We start from the raw sequence: 20,176 nt of genomic DNA, 5'->3' as shown, positions 1-20,176 counted from the left end.
TGAGGCTGGGAATAGGAATGCAGAACACCATCGCCTCCATTTCCTCGCAAGCTTGAGCTGCTTTTTTCCAGACGCTCGTGTCATGTTCATTAACAACATCTCCTTTGAGAATATTCTTCAGGGGAAGTAGAGGATGCTGCTAGGCCTGACCCTGAGGAAGGCAAGTTTAGTTTTCCCTTTTCAGTCTCATTTTTAGTGTTTTATTGCTGGGTGGAAGCTGATTGATTGATCTCTTCTTGGGACCGTGGGCTGCCTCCTCTCAGCCCTTGTTCAAAGTCCCCATTTTAAAATGTCTGCTGTGAAATAAAGTTTCTGATCTTACTATCTGTGACAGTGTTCCCTGTCATGTCACAACTTTGATTATTATACTAATAATTAAATAGACTAAAACTAAACATGTTCAAACTGCCTGAAGCTAAAATAAATTGTATAAAGAAAAGTGAAACATAAAGAAACATTTATTAGAAATTACAAAACTATAATAACACAAACTCAAACATCCCTCGTGTGTTTCTATTAGGAGAAGATAGTGACTGAGCATTCCAGGGTGGATGTAAAAGGGAATGTTTTCCTGTCATCCGACTGGGATGATGACAAAACGTTTCTCCCACTGAAAACGCGACGTCCACATGAACACAGTCGGATTTTTGGGGATTTCCTCACCCGGATGTTAAAGACATTTACTGTCATACATTTGCTCAGGTTAGAAGATAAACGTGCAGCAGCTACACTAACGTCTGTGATGTTTGTGTGTGAGGAGTGAGGTGGGACATTTTAATGCAAAACTATTCATTCTGTCTTATCCCAAATTCCCAGACAGCTGAAGAAAGTGCAAACAGGAAGAAGTACAACACTCTGCTTCAATGAAGACCGGGTTCAAAACCAGGCCCGACTGAGCTGTGTGCGTGTTGTAATAACTAAGTTAATACTGCTCTGATGTGATGTGTCGATCTGTACGTAAGTGTGCCAAATGCAAACCTCACCAGGTATGAAGCACAAGTCCTCGAGCTAACCCAGCTACCACTATGAGCTGTTTTAATGCTGTTTGTAAGTCTTTTTCTTTGTTGTGTATGTTCATGTTGAATTCACATTTTGTCCCATTTTAGAAGAAGAAAAGATGCAGATACTCAGTGGAAGGAAATGCTGATCTTTATCAGCCCAATCAAGTTCTAGTTTAGATCTAATGACTTTCATCATTAGAAACAATCTCTGTGTTTTCAGCACTGTTTAATCTCTTAAATCTAAATGTGTGTTCACTTTCTGTCTCATGTTTACTGACCTTCTCCTTCGTAATGACATGAGCTGTGACGTTTTCACAGTCCTGAAATCCATCCAGCAAAGTTAGTGGGTTTTCTTCAGTGTCCAGCCTGATGGAAAATTAACATATTAGCATAACTGAAGTGATCTCATAACCCTGTGAAATAAAAGAAATGACAAAATATATTTCAAAAACACGGTTCTTGGATCTTATACAACAGTCAGAGGTTCAAACATGGGTTCTTCAAAATGATTCTAGAGCTGAGCTGGAGGGCGTCTATCAGGATGGGCCTGGGACCCCTGTTCTCAGTGGGCTCCTCCCACTCCATCACACCCTCACACATGCAGGGCCTTGGGGGGTGCAGGTGCATCAATGAGGACATGTATTCCTTCTCTGTCTCCTCCTGGCCACCTGTGTCTGAATTTAATTCCACAACTTAGACATTCTCATTGCTTACACTATCTCTTGGAGAAGCTAAGCCTCCAGTTCCAGGCAGACTAAGATATGGGAAGACAATAGCACACATGGCAGACCAGAGAGAGCTAGAGAGACAGCAGGAGAGAGAGGGAGAGCAAGGAACAAGAGGGGACTGCTAAAGGAAACTAGATAACCTAAAGACGTCTAAATTACACCAGAGAAACAATACAATCAGGACGCTCATGAGCACAAGGAAACTAACTATAAAAATTAAGCAACTCTGGACCCCCTGCAGAAATCCTACCGGCCCAATAGGTCCACGTCAGACACCATCACTGCTGCCTTCACTATTCCCTCTCCCACCTGGAAAACGAAGACTCATACATCAGGGTACTTTTTGTTGATTACAGCTCCGCATTCAATACTGTCAGCCCACACAAACTCACTCACAAGCTGGCAGCACTCGGCCTGCAGCTCACCCTCTGTGACTGGCTACAGGGCTTTTTGACTGGCAGGCCCCAGTCCATCAGGATGGGTAACAGGACTTCAGCCGGCATTATTACAAACACTGGTGTCCCACAAGGCTGTGTCCTCAGCCCCGTCCTCTACACCCTGTACACCCACGACTGTGTCGCCTCCAATAGGGATAACACCATACTGAAGTTCGTGGACCACACTGCAGTGATCGGTCACATCACTGAGGGGACGAGGCGGCTTACAGGAGAGAGGAGGCCGGTCTGGTGTCATCGTGTGAGGACAACACTTGGGCGTCTACATCTCGGAGGACCTCACCTGGACACTGAACACCACACAGCTGGTCAAGAAGGCTCAGCAGCTGCTGCATTTCCTGAGGAGGCTGAGGAAACCTGGTATGTCAGCAGCTTCTACAGCTGCATCGTGGAGGGCACCCTGACCAGCTGCATCACTGCATGGTACGGCAGCACTACTGCGATGGACGGCAAACGCCTGCAGAGAGAACCCTAACAACCACGGAGAAGATCACCAGGACCCCGCTGTCGTCTCTGCAGAGCATCTACAGAGTCCAGAGGAGAGCTGCCTCCATCCTCAAAGACCCCACACACCCCCAACACGCACTGTTCACACTTCTGCTCTCGAGACGAAGGTTCAGAACATCCAGACTCAACAACTCCTTCTTCCCCACTGCAATCAGACTCTTGAACAGCTGACGCATTTTTGAACAGCACTTCTGGTCATCTCACATGTCAAAGCAGTATATTAAGCTCACAGCTCCTTTGTACATAAATCTATTTAATACTTCATTTTTTTGTCTCCATTTATTTATTCATGCTATTTGTATTTTATCTATTTGTACATATTAACCAGCATCTGTGTGTGGACAGCAGAGAAAGAATTTCATTGAACAGAGAAATGCCTTTCTTTGTGCACATGACAATAAACACTTTGAACTTGAACATAAATCCAAATTCAAGATCAAAACAATGATGAGTGACAAGATTCAAAATTCAATCAGCACAAAACACCAGGTCATAGCCCAGAACAAAAACCTCAGCAGCAAAAAAAGAACCAGGATGTGACAGTGGCGACGTGTTGTTTATTCACTTCTTTAAAATACTGCAAAGTAACATAAACAAGCTAAGTGCCGTTTGTGGACCCTATCTTTAAAATAAATAAATAAAACAAACTAAATCCACGTTGGACAGAGTTGATTGTACATCAGAGGGACAGCTGCTGCTGAGCAGGCTGGAGACAAAGTTAGAGACGTGCAGAGGAGGCAGGGTGGATAGACTGGACAAAGGATGTTAAGATGGAGCCAGGCAGCAGGAAAACAGGAAATCCTCAGAGAAGATCCATGGATGTAGTGAAGGAGGAAGTGCAGAGGAGGCAGATGATCTGCTGTGATAAATCCTAACGGGCTTTTTGGCTCATTAATAACCAACTATTAATAGAAAATTCCAGTGTATTGTGAAGCACTGTCCAAATTCTTTTACAAATACTTGCAAAGGACATAAAACATCCAGATGTTAAACCTGCTAAACACCATTTAAAAAATGTAAATGACTGAAAGCTTCTTTACCTTTTCACAGATCTTCCAAATCGTGATTGGTGGTAGTCGTTTCCCCTAAACGAAACACATCCTGCATTATTTGTTATAGATTACTTTTTACTTAATTTTATTTTGTACAAGTGGTAAAATCTCAAAGTGAAGTCTGAAATCTGTAGGTGCATTCTTCTGTCATGTCACTGGGTCTTTGTCTGGTTCCTCGTCTCGTCTTCTGATTCGCTCCCACCTGTTTCCTCTGCCCTCCTTAGCTGCTGTGTGTTTATTGTCTGAGTCTAACTCCTGTCCTTTGGCTTGTCCTCCCTCATTCTGTGGTTTCACTCGAGTTCTGCTTGTTATCATTTACTCCTGGGTCCACCTCTGTGTTTTTGAAAAGACTTTGGCATTAAAGCTTAAGTGCTGTCTGCGGCACGCCGGGTCAGTATCTGCCTGCTGCACAGGATTACATTACATCTATACAATTCCAGTCACAGTGGCAGAGCCCCACAGTGCTTCTGATAACCAATGTCTATGATACCCACAGGAGCTGTAATGTAGCAATAGCTGTTCCAGTCATAAGATACCTGGTTGTTGAGGTGTTCATAAAGCTTTCATCAAACATGTGTTCAGACAGTCCTTGGAGTCGATGCAGTGCAGCGATGTCAGAGCCGAGCTCCTCCCACTCATCTTCTTTCACCTCTGGAAACATTGAAACACAGTTTAAATTAGTTAAGGGGAACTAAGTGCTGGTTCCAGTTAAGAACCACTCCTAAACTGGATTTGTATGCCCCTAATCAACTATAACAGACATTTTATAAGTGATTGTGGCGCGGCTTCAGCGAGGTGCACGCACCTGAGCGGCATCAATGATCACACTGCGCCTGAATTAAAAGGGTGACTGACGTCCTGTCGTCGTTGTTGTTGTTGGGGAAGTGTTCACGTGTGTGCGTGTAAAGTGACGGCAACTGAGAGTAAAAACAGAACGCTGAAAAACATAGAAATGTGTCTCTGCTGTGTGCCTTTAAAGTGATCCATGCTCAATCATCCAGGTAAGTCACTCTCCAAACTTTGATCCTGTTCATCTGGACGTTTTCAGTGGGAGAAACGTTTCATCATCATCATCAGGTGACTCCTTCCGTCTCAGCTGACAACAGGTGGCAACCTTATAAACAGCATATTTGCATAATGACAGAAACAATGACTGTTGGGGAATGGCTGCAATCACAGCATTGTAAGATGGTGACAGATGTTCCCTTAGGCCCCCTCCTCGATTCAGAGATGGTCTTTCCCTTTTCACGTAAATGGCCTCCTTGACTCCGCCCTCAAACCAGCGTTCCTCCCTGTCCAGGATGTTACATCCTCATCATTGAAAGAGTGTCCACTGGCCTGTAGGTGTAAATAGACACCACTCGGTCGTTGTATGCGTCAGTGTACACCTGGCTCTAAAATACTCTACGTTCTTGTTTGTACCTTGCCTAAGGGCTAACCTGTGACCTGTGACATCAGGTCAGGTGGGTGATAATACCAGTGAGATTGGGTACCAAGCTCCAAGTACAAAGAAAGGAGCGCAGAGTGCGACAGAAGCTGACCAGAGAGACAGGATGATGGTGAAGCTGGAAACCTGGAGCCTTCAGTCACCAAGACTACGTGAAGTATCCTCTGAAGGTCAACTAGAAGATGTGAAAGCAGCATTACGGGCAGTCCTCACTGCGACCATCACCAAAACCAACCAGGTGATCAACACTACAGCCATGTGTATGCAAGCAGGCCGCTTGGTGCTATAGCTACAGGAGAGGCTGGATCATTGGATGGTTAGGGGTCAATTTATGATGAAGGTGGAGCAGGACAGTGGAGTTGTGGCCCCATTTTCCTGCTTATTGAACAGAAACTACCACAGAGAGTCCCATTTAATAATTCAGAGCAATAAACGTAATATTTACATTATTGATTTTAAGCAAAGCAGAATGTTGGAAACTTAAGGTAGGATTAATTCAAGCATTATAATATAGTAATACTATCCAAATAGGCTAAAACATCAGTCACTATTACCTTATTATTATTACATTATTCCAATTGAAACTGTATAAAAATGTGAAAATTCAAACTCATTTTTGTATTGTTACAAAGGTATTACACTATTATTACTGACGGCCACCATGAGTTTACTTGAATATTAACTGGTTACTATGTTATAATTGAGTGGTAATAACTTTGAAATGACAACAACTGACTTTCCTGGGGGAACCCACCCGAGCGATTAATACAGTTTTATCCAATCTCTAATCATTATTACAGGATTGTTTCCGTCTTGTTATCCTACCTCTGCCACTTTATTGCAGAATGTAAAACTCAAAGTCAGAATTTCATTGCAGATAACAAAGTGACCAAGAAACCCCAAAATACACTATCTAAGCTGGGCAAGAACAGAACAAGAGACAGAGACAAGAGGTGATGTTCACGGAGAGAGCAAAGAGAGACGCGAACATGACCGGAGAGGTCGGAGGTGAATTAAAACAGGGACACTGAAGACAGAACATGGAGCAGAGACAGACTGTCGGGGTTCCTGGCTCGTTGACCCAGTGTTTTCAGTTTTGTCATTTTAGTTAATTTTTCCACATCAATGTTGTTCTCACTTCCTGTTTTTCCTGTCAGCTCGTCTCACGTGTCGTTAGCCAGATTATGTTCAGCTGTGTCGCTCATCAGTCTGTGTGTTTAAGTCTTCTGTTTCCACTCGTTCAACATCATGTCTTTGAATGTGTCTACGCCATACGTGATCCACTCCAGCCAGTTCAGCTATTTCAGTTCAGTCGGTCCTCCGTTTCATGTCCTGTTCATCCGCTCATCATAACAAACACTAGCCTTCACCTATCTGTGAGTCCAGCGTTTGGGGCCTCCTTTCCTTGCATCCACACACAACACAAGCCCTGGCACAGACTGCCCAAGAAGAACGAACATTACCAGAAACAACACAGAGCTCGTAAAGACTGCTCACATTAAGTTTTTAATTTATGTTTAAAGTGAAGTTTAATTTTATATTTTTGGTTTTGGTGCCTAACTGCATAAAGCTTGTTAGATATTATAAAATTCAGTTCAATTTTATTTATATAGCGCCAAATCACAACAACAGTCGCCTTATATTGTAAGGTAAAACAGATCAGATCGATCGATGGCTGTTAGAAGAATTATTAGAAATCTTGTTATTACGTGTATGATGGGCGATTTCCATTGTAAATATTAATCTATGAAATGAAGTAGTCTTCAAGTACGCTGTCATTCCAGTGGTTGTCATGGTTACTGTCAGCCGACTCACTCATCCACAGTTCAGTGTGTTTATTTAAAGTGACGACTGTAACAGGGCTCATGAAGGTTTGACCAGCAGCAACAACAGAAACAAACTACTCACAGCTCAGAACAGTCACTTTAAGCCCATCTTAGTCAACAATCTGGTGTTGAATGACTGGTGTGATAATCAGCCCAGGTACAGACACGCCGCGACAAAGCAAAGTGTGATTAAACACACAGAGAGAGGAGAGTGCAAAAGTGAGAGCGAGCCATGAGACCAGAGGACCATGATGATGGTAGAGTGATGGTGTCCTCCTGTTCTTGGAAAGTCTGGACTGCTGTACAAATGTTTGAAGTACAAACTAGCAAGAACACAAGCACAGACCTGCTTACTTGGGTATTGAGCAACAACTTTGTCTGAGTCTCTTGTTGCTGCGTGCCTCGTGCTTCTTTGTAGTTCCTAGTGTGTAAGTTCCTGGTTTTTGCCTTGAATGAGTTTTTGTACGCTGTTCCTGTGGCTTCCATCAATGAAGTGTGATACAAAATTTGTGTTTTATCTAACCTTTGTGTACTGCTGATATGTAATTGTAACTTTCTTGTACAAATAAAGACGGGAAACAAGTGTAAGCTTTGCTCCGGGTCACGACACGCTTCATTATGAAGCTCAGCTCAACACGAGGGTGAGAACTTCACTCCAACCAGCCGAACAAAGACTGTATCCTCACCATGGGTATGATTAACGTGCGTGGTTAACATGACTATCAGAAATGTCTTGTGGTCCAGTTACTGCAACAAACAATGAAATAAAACAGCAGCAACAAACAGAACACGATACAGTGATCCAGACTCTAAACTTTGTTTGATGTTAGTGAAGAACCTGCGAGCATCAGGGATTTTACTCTAAACGTCTTTTCTCACAATCGATCCAGCTTCTCCATCATAAAAAATTATGTTCTGAAGAGAAGCCGAATGTTAGTTGCAGTATTCAGGATTCTCATCCAGTGATGTCAGCTCCAAGATGTTACAATATAGACATCTATCCATCCATTCTGGTCTGTTTATCCTTATCAGGGTCGCTGGAGCCTATCCCAGCTGTCATGGGGCAGGGGACACCATGAACAGGTCACCAGAATAAGGAGGAAGTCTCTTACCGAACTCTTCAGTGAGGCCGAGGAGGCTGAAGATGACCAGGAGCTTCCAACTCCAGCAGCCCTGCCTCTGTCCTGGCATGGCCCTGCAAAATATGATTAACATTCAATTCAATTCAATTTTATTTATATAGCGCCAAATCACAACAACAGTTGCCCCCAAGGCGATTTATATTGTACAGTAGATCGTACAATAACAGAGAAAAACCCAACAATCATATGACCCTCTATGAGCAGCACTTTGGCGACAGTGGGAAGGAAAAACTCCCTTTTAACAGGAAGAAACCTCCGGCAGAACCAGGCTCAGGGAGGGGCGGGGCCATCTGCTGTGATTGGTTGGGGTGAGAGAAGGAAGACAGGATAAAGACATGCTGTGGAAGAGAGACAGAGGTTAATAACAGATATGATTCAGTGCAGAGAGGTCTGTGAACACATAGTGAGTGAGAAACGTGACTGGAAATGTCACGACCTGCGGGATCGGCAAGGCGCTGATCAGCATCTCTTCACTCCTAGCCCTCCTTCTCTTCTCTTTTTCCTCTCCTTCTCCCCTGTTTTGCCGGGGCGGAACTCATGGCGGGTTCACGCCCTCAGTCCACGCCTTCCCGGATCGTGCACACCTGGGCCTCATCAGACCAGCTGGTATATTAGAAGGAGGAGATCAGCTGTTCAACGCTGGATTGTTGTGAAGACTCTAGTCAGTACACGTCAAGCCCAAGTTTCGCATGCTTCCGTCTCAGAAAGTTAACGTGTGTCTCTGTGTTCTAGATTCCCCGGACCTGTCCCCATGTTTCCCCGTGTGGAGTGTGGAAGGAGTGACTGGTCACAGGGGTGGCTGTAGCTCAGGTGGCAGAGCAGGTCAGCCACTAATCAGAAGGTCGGTGGTTCGATCCCAGGCTGCATCCTGGCTGCATGCCAAATATCCTTGGGCAAGATACTAACCCCGTGTTTGCCTACTGGTGGTGGTCAGAGGGCCCGGTGGCGCCAGTGTCCGGCAGCCTCGCCTCTGTCAGTGCGCCCCAGGGCAGCTGTGGCTACAATGTAGCTGCCATCACCAGTGTGTGAATGTGTGGATGACTGAATGTAGTGTAAAGTGCTTTGGGGTCCTATGGACTAGAAAAGCGCTATACAAATGCAGGCCATTTACCATTTACTAGCAGAGAGAGAGGTTGGAGTGCGCGCGTGTGTGATTCCCTTGTTTTCCCTGGAACCCTGCCTCTCACATCTTGTATATAGCACTATCCTCGCACTGTCTGTTAATACACTTGGTGAAGATCTTGTAAATAAACCATCTCTGTTAAAACACAACTCCGGAGTCCTGCGAGTGGATCCTCAGAGCAACCCGTGACAGGAAAGGAAAAACTCAATGCATCATGGGAATCCCCAGCAGCCTACGTCTATTGCAGCATAACTAAGGGAGGATTCAGGGTCACCTGGTCCAGCCCTAACTATATGCTTTAGCAAAAAGGAAAGTTTGAAGCCTAATCTTGAAAGTAGAGATAGTGTCTGTCTCCTGAATCCAAACTGGAAGCTGGTTCCACAGAAGAGGGGCCTGAAAACTGAAGGCTCTGCCTCCCATTCTACTTTTAAATACTCTAGGAACAACAAGTAGGCCTGCACAGTGGCATGTCAGGAAATTTTTTGTTGGGGGGGGCAGGTAGGGGCACAGATTTGGAGAAGGGTGGCAGATGTAATTGGCAGATAATGTTAAAAAAAATTCTACCAACCGTTAACCATAATTCAATAACCCTGTAAACCTAATAGCCGAATGTGCTTTTAACTCTTATTAGAATGAGATTTTAACCACTACGGTGCAAAGTTTTTAGATACTGCGTTGATAAAGTACAAGAGATACAATCAGTCAGTGTTTACTCAGCATTCAAGGACAGCAATATTTGCATAGCATTTTTACTGACATATAGTGCACATATGTTTTGGGCAAAAACATTTTTGAATATTAAAATACGAACATTTTTAACATACAATTGGCAAATATGCCAATGTAAAACTTTATCTGCCTGTTAAAAAAAGAAGATAATCTTCTCACAAACTGGTGTTTGATTTTGAAACAGGAAAAAAGTGGAGAAACAACTGAAAAGACTAACATTTGAATAAAACCTGAAAGCAAGTAAATACTTTCTATGCTGCCTTATGGTAAACGTTGGTAATATTGATAAAGAACAGCACTGGCTGATGATGAAATACAGTCAGCTGGCAGTCAGCCACCACCTCTCATTGTTCATGCCGTTACAAAAAAACCCAAACAAACTCATCAGCCCACCGGGCAAATGCCCGGTATGGTCAGTCCAGGTAAGTTAAGTCGCGTCTTCTGTCCTTGTAGTTGCTGGTCCGTCTGTGTATCTACCATGTTCCACTCGTGTGTCTCCCTGCTGTCTACCGTCGTCTGCCTCTGCTTGCCCTTCTCGTTTGGCTCTCAGCGAAGGCGGTCGCACTTTTTCTCCTCTCCTCTCCCTTATCTTCCCTGCTTAGCTTCTTATGTCCTTGTCTTGTCTCGTGTTTTTACTTCTCCCTGAAACACTCTCTCACAGTCTGTTTCTAAAGCCTAAAGAGAATTATGGATTTGATCAACTGGTCTCTGAATGCAATTGACACGCTCTTATCAACGAGAAGCCCCGGGTCGGGAGAGCCCGAGTACCCTGGACGGACTTTCCCTGCCGGATACACGATGGACGGGTGGCATAACTGGAGGGTCGTGTGCCTGGTGGGACTGTCGATCGAGGACGCTGAAGATATCTACCTATTCGGAACCATGATAACAGGGTTCTTACTGATCGGAGCTGGCTTGGCCCTGACTTATCGGAGAATTAAGAAAGCAGAACCGGCTATTCAAACCCCCCCAAGGCTGCCCGCTGGGATTGAAACGCTGGGACGAGACGCGACTTTTCAGAACGGGCCCACTGAGTGCATCATGGTTAAGATCTTGGAGAAGCTTACGGCTGCAGTGAATACTCAGAACAACACCTCTGAGCGTATATTAGATCAGCTCACTGTAACATTGAATATTTAGTATTTACTGCTGTTTACACTTAGCTAGATTAATGCGATGGTGTTGTGTTTAGTATGTTGCTTTGTTTTTTTTTTGGTTTTTTTGCTTGTTTTCTATTCTTCTCTCAACAGGTGATCCAGGAGATTTTTATTTTTTTTCTCCCCCCCTTTCTCACTGTCCCTCTCCCCTTCTGTTTTTCCTTTCCTTCCTCTTTCTTTCTCCCTTTCCTATCCCTCACTCATGTCTGTCCCGTCTGTAACATCTGGAAATAAAATATAATAAATAATAAAAACAAAGATCGACCAAATGGACCAACACGGCAATGCCACGATGATCCATTTGGCAAAGTAAATCCATTGGGTATCCTTGTTGGTCTTCAGACAACAATTCTGACGGCTAAAGAACCAAGTGGAACAGGCAGAAAAGAAAAAAAAATTTCTGAGACCTCACTGTGGTCGTGAGGTCTCAGAATCTGCTCTCTGGGCACAAGAATGACAACACCATGGAGCGTAAGCTTGATAACATCATGGAAAAGCTCGCGGCTCTCCAACGGGAAATTGAGAGACCTATGTCGGTGTCGGAGTGTTAAAGAACAGCTCTTAAATTATCATGAGTTGTTCGCATAAAAGAAAAACCACCATCACTTCATGCGGCTACCCATTCGGCGCCAGCTGTGGGCTCAAGGCTGGAGCCGAACAAAAAACACCCTGATAACGACTGTGTTGTGACTGTTCCTCCCATCCTATGCAAGGCCACCTGAGTTGGCTGGAAGACTGTTTTACTTAGGGCGAAGGACACTGTCTCAGCTTGACTCTGGACACGCACACACATACACACATACTGATATGCACACACTGATCCCCCTGCCTTTCCAAACGCCTTCGATACTTGTTCCCTCCTGGGAACACGGCGGGTCTGTGTGCTGCGCTGGAATGATACCGCTGTGCAGGGCGGCTGCTGAGTTCGCTTCGTATTACTCCTCACCAACCACCCAACCCTGTGGCTTGTCAAGTCTTTCATAATGTTGTGCTGTGGACATTTATGTGCTTTTCTGTGCAGAGGAGTTTTTGTTTCCTGCTCTCATGCTGTCCTCCCAGGAGCCCAGCATGAGTAGAGGTCTCTGTCTTTCCTCTTGTACTTTCCCATTGTAGTGTAATTCATTATTATCAGGATGTCCAAAAAACTCACTGAAAAGCCTTCAGCTAATCCAAAATGCTGCAGCAAGAGTCCTGACAGGGACTAGAAAGAGAGAGCATATTTCTCCTGTTTTGGCTTCCTGTTAAATCCAGAATTGAATTCAAAATCCTGCTCCTCACATACAAGGTCTTAAATAATCAGGCCCCATCTTATCTTAATGACCTTGTAGTACCATATCACCCTATTAGAGCGCTCCGCTCTCGCTCTGCAGGCCTACTTGTTGTTCCTAGAGTATTTAAAAGTAGAATGGGAGGCAGAGCCTTCAGTTTTCAGGCCCCTCTTCTGTGGAACCAGCTTCCAGTTTGGATTCAGGACACAGACACTATCTCTACTTTCAAGATTAGGCTTCAAACTTTCCTTTTTGCTAAAGCATATAGTTAGGGCTGGACCAGGTCACCCTGAATCCTCCCTTTGTTATGCTGCAATAGATGTAGGCTGCCGGGGATTCCCATGATGCATTGAGTTTTTCCTTTCCAGTCACCTTTCTCACTCACTATGTATTAATAGACCTCTCTGCATTGAATCATATCTGTTATTAACCTCTGTCTCTCTTCCACAGCATGTCTTTATCCTGTCTTCCTTCTCTCACCCCAACCGGTCGCAGCAGATGGCCCCGCCCCTCCCTGAGCCTGGTTCTGCCGGAGGTTTCTTCCTGTTAAAAGGGAGTTTTTCCTTCCCACTGTCGCCAAAGTGCTGCTCATAGGGGGTCATATGATTGTTGGGTTTTTCTCTGTATCTATGAAGCGCCTTGAGGCGACTTATGTTGTGATTTGGCGCTATATAAATAAAATTGAATTGAATTGAATTGAATTGAATTGAATTGAATTGAATTGAATAGTGTACATTTCAGTGTTTTTCTGTAACACGACCGATCTCCGACTTGTATCCCCATGTGATGTCTGTGTTGTGTGTGTAAGGTCTGGGGGGGGGGGGGGGGTTCCATTTCACTGCAGGGCAACCTGCATGTGACGAATAAAGATTGATTGATTGATTGATTGATTGGATTGAATTGAATATTCATGTTCGCGTTTTTGTTCATGCTCAGTAGTTTAGTTTATCTTCATTTGCCATTTTCTCCCTGAGCTTTGTATTCAATAAATCACCTTCACTCCTTCACGACTGCCTGTGTTTGGATCCTCCTTTATTTCTTCCACATGGCTCACTCTACTCGCCGTGACACCATCTCTGAGTGAGTCTCACAGACCTGAATGTGCTTCAAGTCATTTATTATTCTTAACGTGTTTGATCTGCTGCTCACCCATACACCGCAAACAAGTGCAAGAAAAGGGTTTGGACTGTATTTTTATACGTTTTACAGCTTTTACTACAGATGAAAACCTCCCTCATGGTTATTCATACTACACAAAGTCATTAGCAATAACAAAATTAACCTGTTGAACCCCAGTGCCCTGGGACTCGAGGTGATCTGTTACTTAAATATAAACGTGTGGTTTCCATGGAAATATCAGAATTTCAGCAACACTAAACAGGTAAAACAGATAAAATGATTACAGAGCAGGCAAACTGATTCCTAAACACAAAGCGTGGATCGTTCTCCCGACGGCACGTACTCAAGACATGCTGTTGGTGCTGAAACCCGACAGCTCACAGATCCTGAAGCTGCAGGTTTCATCACTCAAAACAAGAGCCAAACTCTGTTGATGTTTGATAAATATCGTCATGAATTCCCTCTGACTTTGGCTTTTACTTCCTGCACTCTCCCTCTCAGTGTACTCAGAGACCATTTTACCTGCATTATTCAACTGCTGATCAAGCACCAGTCTACCGTTGTGTTCAGTGATGTCGGACAGTTTTAAAAAAACAAAAACAAAACCTTTGACAGGAAAGTGTACCGCTGTTCAACATCGAAGAAATTTCAGCTTCATGAATTTTGTGAAATTGTAAAACGCTTAGCTCTATCTCCAATAAAACCTGTGTAACTTTGTGAAAAACAGAAAAAATCTGTGTATCAATTTCTACCTTAGAGATTAATGGAGAGGAGTTATGAATATTAAATATTAAATAGAATAAAACAACAAAAACTGACAGTGTGGGCAATGAGCTAGCAGAAACTTTTCTGTAATTTTATTTCTTACAGTTTAAGTCCAAAGAGTCGTGCTGACAGAGTTCTTTGTCTTTATCATGTCTGAAACTTACAGTGACAGGAAGGTCAAAGTGGGCAGTACGTGGGCCGCAATGGAAAATGAAAGTTTAGACATATAGATTTAATCAGAGGTTCCTTAGATGCCTGTACTATAAAGTTTCATAATATATGTATACGTGTATATATATATATATATATATATATATATATATACACACTCAACAAAAATATAAACGCAACACCTTTGTTACTGCTCCCATTCCCCATGGGATGGACGCAGAGACCTAAAATTCATTCCAGATACACAATATAACCATCCCTCCCAAACAGTGGTCACAAATCAGTCCAAATGTGTGGTAGTGGGCACACCTGCTATATTGAGATAATCCATCCCACCTCACAGGTGTGCCACATCAGGATGCTGATCTGACATCATGAGTAGTGCACAGGTGTACCTCAGACTGCCCACAACAAAAGGCCACCCTGGAATGTGCAGTTTTTTGCGCTATTGGGGGTCTGGGGACCCAGAACCGGTCAGTATCTGGTGTGACCACCATTTGCCTCATGCAGTGCAACACATCGTCGCATGGAGTCTATCAGATTGTCAATTGTGGCCTGTGGAATGTTGGTCCACTCCACTTCAATGGCTGTGCGAGGTTGTTGGATATTCGTGGGAACTGGTACACGCTGTCGTATACGCCGGTCAAGCACATCCCGAACATGCTCAATGGGTGACATGTCCGGTGAGTATGCTGGCCATGCAAGAACTGGGACATTCTCAGCTGCCATCTGCCCTGAACAATGTGAACCATGATTCATCCGTGAAGCGCACACCTCTCCAACGTGCCAGACGCCATCGAATGTGAGCATTTGCCCACACAAGTCTGTTACGGCGACGAGCTGGAGTCAGGTCAAGACCCCGATGAGGACGACGGGCATGCAGTTGAGCGTCCCTGAGACGGTTTCTGACAGTTTGTGCAGAAATTGTTTGGTTGTGCAAACCAATTGTTCCAGCAGCTGTCTGGGTGGCTGGTCTCAGACGATCTTGGAGGTGAACCTGCTGGATGTGGAGGTCCTGGGCTGGTGTGGTTACACGAGGTCTGCGGTTGTGAGGCCGGTTGGATGTGCTGCCATATTCTCTGAAACGCCTGTGGAGACGGCTTATGGTTGAGAAATGAACATTCAATGCACGGGCGACAGATCTGGTTGACATTCCTGCTGTCAGCATGCCAGTTGCACGCTCCCTCATTGCTTGTGGCATCTGTGGCATTTTGCTGTGAGACAAAACTGCACATTCCAGGGTGGCCTTTTGTTGTGGGCAGTCTGAGGTACACCTGTGCACTACTCATGATGTCAGATCAGCATCCTGATGTGGCACACCTGTGAGGTGGGATGGATTATCTCAATATGGCAGATGTGCCCACTACCACACATTTGGACTGATTTGTGACCACTGTTTGGGAGGGATGGTTATATTGTGTATCTGGAATGAATTTTAGGTCTCTACATCCATCCCATGGGGAATGGGAGCAAAAACAAAAGTGTTGCGTTTATATTTTTGTTCAGTGTATATATATATATATATATATATATATATATCCATCCTATCCTATGGATAGTATAGGATCATGGCCAAGCTTGAAACCTGGATCCCCCGTAGCCGGTTACCAAGATTACGTGAAGTACCCTCAGAAGGTCTGCTAGATGATGTTAATGCAGCACTACGGACAATACCTACAACCACGATTACCGACACTAACAAGCTGATCTACAATACGGCAGCAGTGATCAGTGAGATGCTTGGCTACAAGTTGAACAGCCACAAGGGGCAGTACCCTCCATGGAGAAGGAGGCTAGAGAGCAAGATCAAAGTAGCACGGAGGGAGGTTAGCCAACTAACGGAGTTGCAGAAAGGTGCGACAAAGAAGGTGCATAAGAAATACAGCAAGCTGTCCATACCTGAGGCCTTGGAAACTGCCAAGCAAAGACTCACAGCCTGGGCCAGCTGCTTGAGGAGGTACACCAGAGAGATAGAAGGCAGGAGAATAAACCAGCTGTTCTCCACAGAACCAGCAAAGGTGTACTCTCAGTGGCAAGGGAACAATAAGAGAACAGCACCACCAAGGCTGGAGACGGAGCAATACTGGAAGAGCATATGGGAGAAGGATGCAACCCATAACGGCAATGCTCAGTGGCTAGTGGATCTGAGGGCAGACCACAGCGACCTCCCTGAACAGGGTCCAGTAACCATCACAGTGGCAGATATCCAAGAAAGGGTCTCCAGTATGAAGAGTTGGACAGCAACAGGGCCCGACATGGTTCACGCCTACTGGCTGAAGAAGCTGACTGCACTCCACGAGCGTCTGGCAGCACAAATGAACCAGCTGCTAGTTAATGGGAGACACCCGGAATGGCTAACCGAAGGTCGGACGGTCCTGATCCCCAAGGACCCCAAGAAGGGACCGGTCCCCTCCAACTACCGACCAATAACCTGCCTCAGTACTACATGGAAGCTCCTGTCAGGCATCATATCGGCTAAGATAAACAGGCACATGGGTCAATACATGAGCGGGACACAGAAAGGAATTGGCAAGAATACCAGAGGCGCAAAACACCAGCTACTGGTAGACAGAACAGTCAGCCGAGACTGCAAGACCAGACTGACCAACCTGTGCACGGCCTGGATTGATTACAAGAAGGCCTATGACTCAATGTCCCACAGCTGGATACTGGAATGCCTAGAATTGTACAAGATCAATGGGACCCTAAGAGCCTTCATCAGGAACTCAATGGGGATGTGGCGTACAACACTAGAGGCCAACTCCAAGCCCATAGCACAAGTCACCATCAAGTGCGGGATCTACCAAGGAGATGCTCTGTCCCCACTGCTGTTCTGCATAGGCCTGAACCCCCTCAGTGAGATCATTAACAAGACTGGCTACGGATACCGACTACGGAACGGAGCAGTTGTCAGCCACCTCCTGTACATGGATGACATCAAGCTGTATGCCAAGAGTGAACGAGACATCGATTCACTGATCCACACTACCAGGCTATACAGCAATGACATTGGAATGTCGTTCGGGCTGGAGAAGTGTAGTCGGATGGTAACAAAGAGAGGGAAGGTAGTCAGAACTGAGGGGATTGAACTACCAGAAGGCAACATTGCAGACATAGAGGACAGTTACAAGTACCTGGGGATCCCGCAGGCGAATGGGAACAATGAAGAGGCCGCTATAAAAGCTGCAACCACCAAGTACCTGCAGAGGGTCAGGCAAGTCCTGAGGAGTCAGCTGAACGGTAAGAACAAGATCCAGGCCATCAACACGTACGCCCTGCCCGTGATCAGGTACCCTGCTGGGGTAATAGGCTGGCCAAAGGAGGAGATAGAAGCCACTGACATAAAGACAAGAAAGCTCCTTACCATGCATGGAGGGTTTCACCCCAAGTCCAGCACCCTGAGGCTGTACGCTAAGCGGAAGGAAGGGGGCCGGGGACTGGTGAGTGTCAGCACCACAGTCCAGGATGAGACAAGGAACATCCAAGAATACATTGGGAAGATGGCCCCAACTGACCGAGTGCTCAGTGAATACCTCAGGCAGCAGAAACCCAAGAAAGAGGAGGGAGACGAGGAACCATCATGGAAGGACAGAGCCCTGCACGGTATGTACCACCGGCAGATAGAGGAGGTGGCTGATATCCAGAAATCCTACCAGTGGCTGGACAAAGCTGGACTGAAAGACAGCACAGAGGCACTAATCATGGCAGCACAAGAACAAGCTCTGAGTACAAGATCCATAGAGGCTGGGGTCTATCACACCATGCAAGACCCCAGGTGCAGGCTGTGTAAAGATGCCCCAGAGACAATCCAGCACATAACAGCAGGGTGCAAGATGCTAGCAGGCAAGGCATACATGGAACGCCATAACCAAGTGGCCGGCATAGTGTACAGGAACATCTGTGCCGAGTATAACCTGGAAGTCCCGAGGTCAAAATGGGAGATGCCCCCAAGGGTGGTGGAGAATGACCGAGCTAAGATCCTGTGGGACTTCCAGATACAGACGGACAAAATGGTGGTGGCTAACCAACCGGACATAGTGGTGGTAGACAAACAGAAGAAGACGGCCGTAGTGATCGATGTAGCGGTTCCGAATGACAGCAACATCAGGAAGAAGGAACACGAGAAGCTGGAGAAATACCAAGGGCTCAGAGAAGAGCTCGAGAGGATGTGGAGGGTGAAGGTAACGGTGGTCCCCGTGGTAATCTGAGCACTCGGTGCGGTGACTCCCAAGCTAGGCGAGTGGCTCCAGCAGATCCCGGGAACAACATCGGAGATCTCTGTCCAGAAGAGCGCAGTCCTGGGAACAGCTAAGATACTGCGCAGGACCCTCAAGCTCCCAGGCCTCTGGTAGAGGACCCGAGCTTGAAGGATAAACTGCCCGCAGGTTTTTTGGTTTATATATAAAAAAAAAAAAACACCCAGCATATATATATATATATATATATATATATATATATATATATATATATATATATATGTATATATATATATATATATATATATATATATATATATGAATTATTTTTATATTTATACCACATCACACATTTATCTTATCTTTTACTACACAAATACGTATTATTACAGGCAGGGCCGTTGCTAGCCATTTGGGTGCCCTAAGCACAAATGCTTTATGGTGCCCCCCCCCCCCCCCGCCACTGAAAAAAAAAAAAAAAACATTAATACTTTTGAATTTCTCAGTGGAATTTGTTTAATTAAATAACAACAAACATGACAGTTAAACAAATAAATAAGGTTAAAGGAGGTTAAAAATACTGTTACAAATAAATACTGAAAAAAAATTGAACATTGGAACAAGAACAAAGAGCCTGGCAATAATGTGTAATTTTTTTTATAAAAAAATAATATATATAATATAATAGTATTATTATTAATATATTTACAAATAGTTTCACAATAGAATTTAAATAAGAAACTTAAATAAGAAAAATAAGAATTTGAACACAAAAGCCACATTCCTTAAGTAACTATGTTAAACATTTTTACAATTCGTTGTCAGAGTATGCCCTAGACTCTAGGGCATACTCTGACAACCAGAAAATGCAGGCGTGTGCCTCTCTAGGGCCTAGAGAGGCACACGCCTGCATTTTCTGGTTGCAAAATCAGCTATAAGGTCATCATATGATAGCTTCTGAGCCACGTCACCATTGATGCTGATAACAGCCAGACCACTTAAACGTTCCTGCCCCATTGATGAACGCAGGTACGTTTTAATGAGTTTGAGCTTTGAAAAGCTTCGCTCAGCAGAGGCAACTGTGACAGGCAGGGTCAGTGCAATACGCAGAGCAATCCACAGATTGGGATATACCTCTTGAAGCTGATTGTCATGTAAAAATGACAGCATTTCCAAAGCAGACGTCTGTGGTGGCAGCTGAGGAAGGTTGATGATTTCCTGCATCATCTCAGGTCCATCAATGTCAGCTACTCCCTTATCTGTCAGTGTCTTCTGTACTTCAGTGGGATTGTTGCAGGGTCTACAATGGCTGGTGGTTGATGTCCAGGGATGGCACTACTACTGGATGGTTCATCCTGTCCTTGAGATCCTCCTTGAACATATTTAAGCATTGACCCTGCATACAAGAGAAAATATTCAGGGATTTTACAGAAATACAATTTTGAAACTACAGTAGGCCTACGAAAGATTGCATTATAAGACTAATAAAT

General features: G+C 44.7%; 1 protein-coding gene and 1 long non-coding RNA gene across 2 annotated transcripts in view; one reads left to right on the top strand and one right to left on the bottom strand.

The window, feature by feature from the left end:
* The window catches only part of LOC113034150 (uncharacterized), a 31,653-nt gene that overhangs the window by 9,322 nt on the left and 2,155 nt on the right, over positions 1-20,176 (bottom strand). Inside the window, exons 2-5 of the mRNA XM_026188512.2 lie at positions 8,129-8,211; positions 4,280-4,394; positions 3,732-3,776; positions 1,280-1,367 (exon numbers count right to left, since the gene is read on the bottom strand). Coding sequence (XP_026044297.2) covers positions 1,280-1,367; positions 3,732-3,776; positions 4,280-4,394; positions 8,129-8,207 — 327 coding nt within the window. The 5' untranslated portion in view covers positions 8,208-8,211. The remainder of the gene's footprint in view (positions 1-1,279; positions 1,368-3,731; positions 3,777-4,279; positions 4,395-8,128; positions 8,212-20,176) is intronic.
* LOC145432253 (uncharacterized) lies at positions 569-1,452 on the top strand. The gene is made up of 2 exons (XR_013912535.1): positions 569-702; positions 817-1,452. It is a non-coding gene; the product is annotated as an uncharacterized LOC145432253 (long non-coding RNA).

The sequence above is a fragment of the Astatotilapia calliptera genome, chromosome 12 (genome assembly GCF_964374335.1).
Source record: "Astatotilapia calliptera chromosome 12, fAstCal68.1, whole genome shotgun sequence".
In the NCBI taxonomy this organism is placed as follows: domain Eukaryota; kingdom Metazoa; phylum Chordata; class Actinopteri; order Cichliformes; family Cichlidae; genus Astatotilapia; species Astatotilapia calliptera.
The sequence above is the reverse complement of the archived record's forward strand: the minus strand, read 5'-3'. Positions and strand labels throughout refer to the sequence as shown.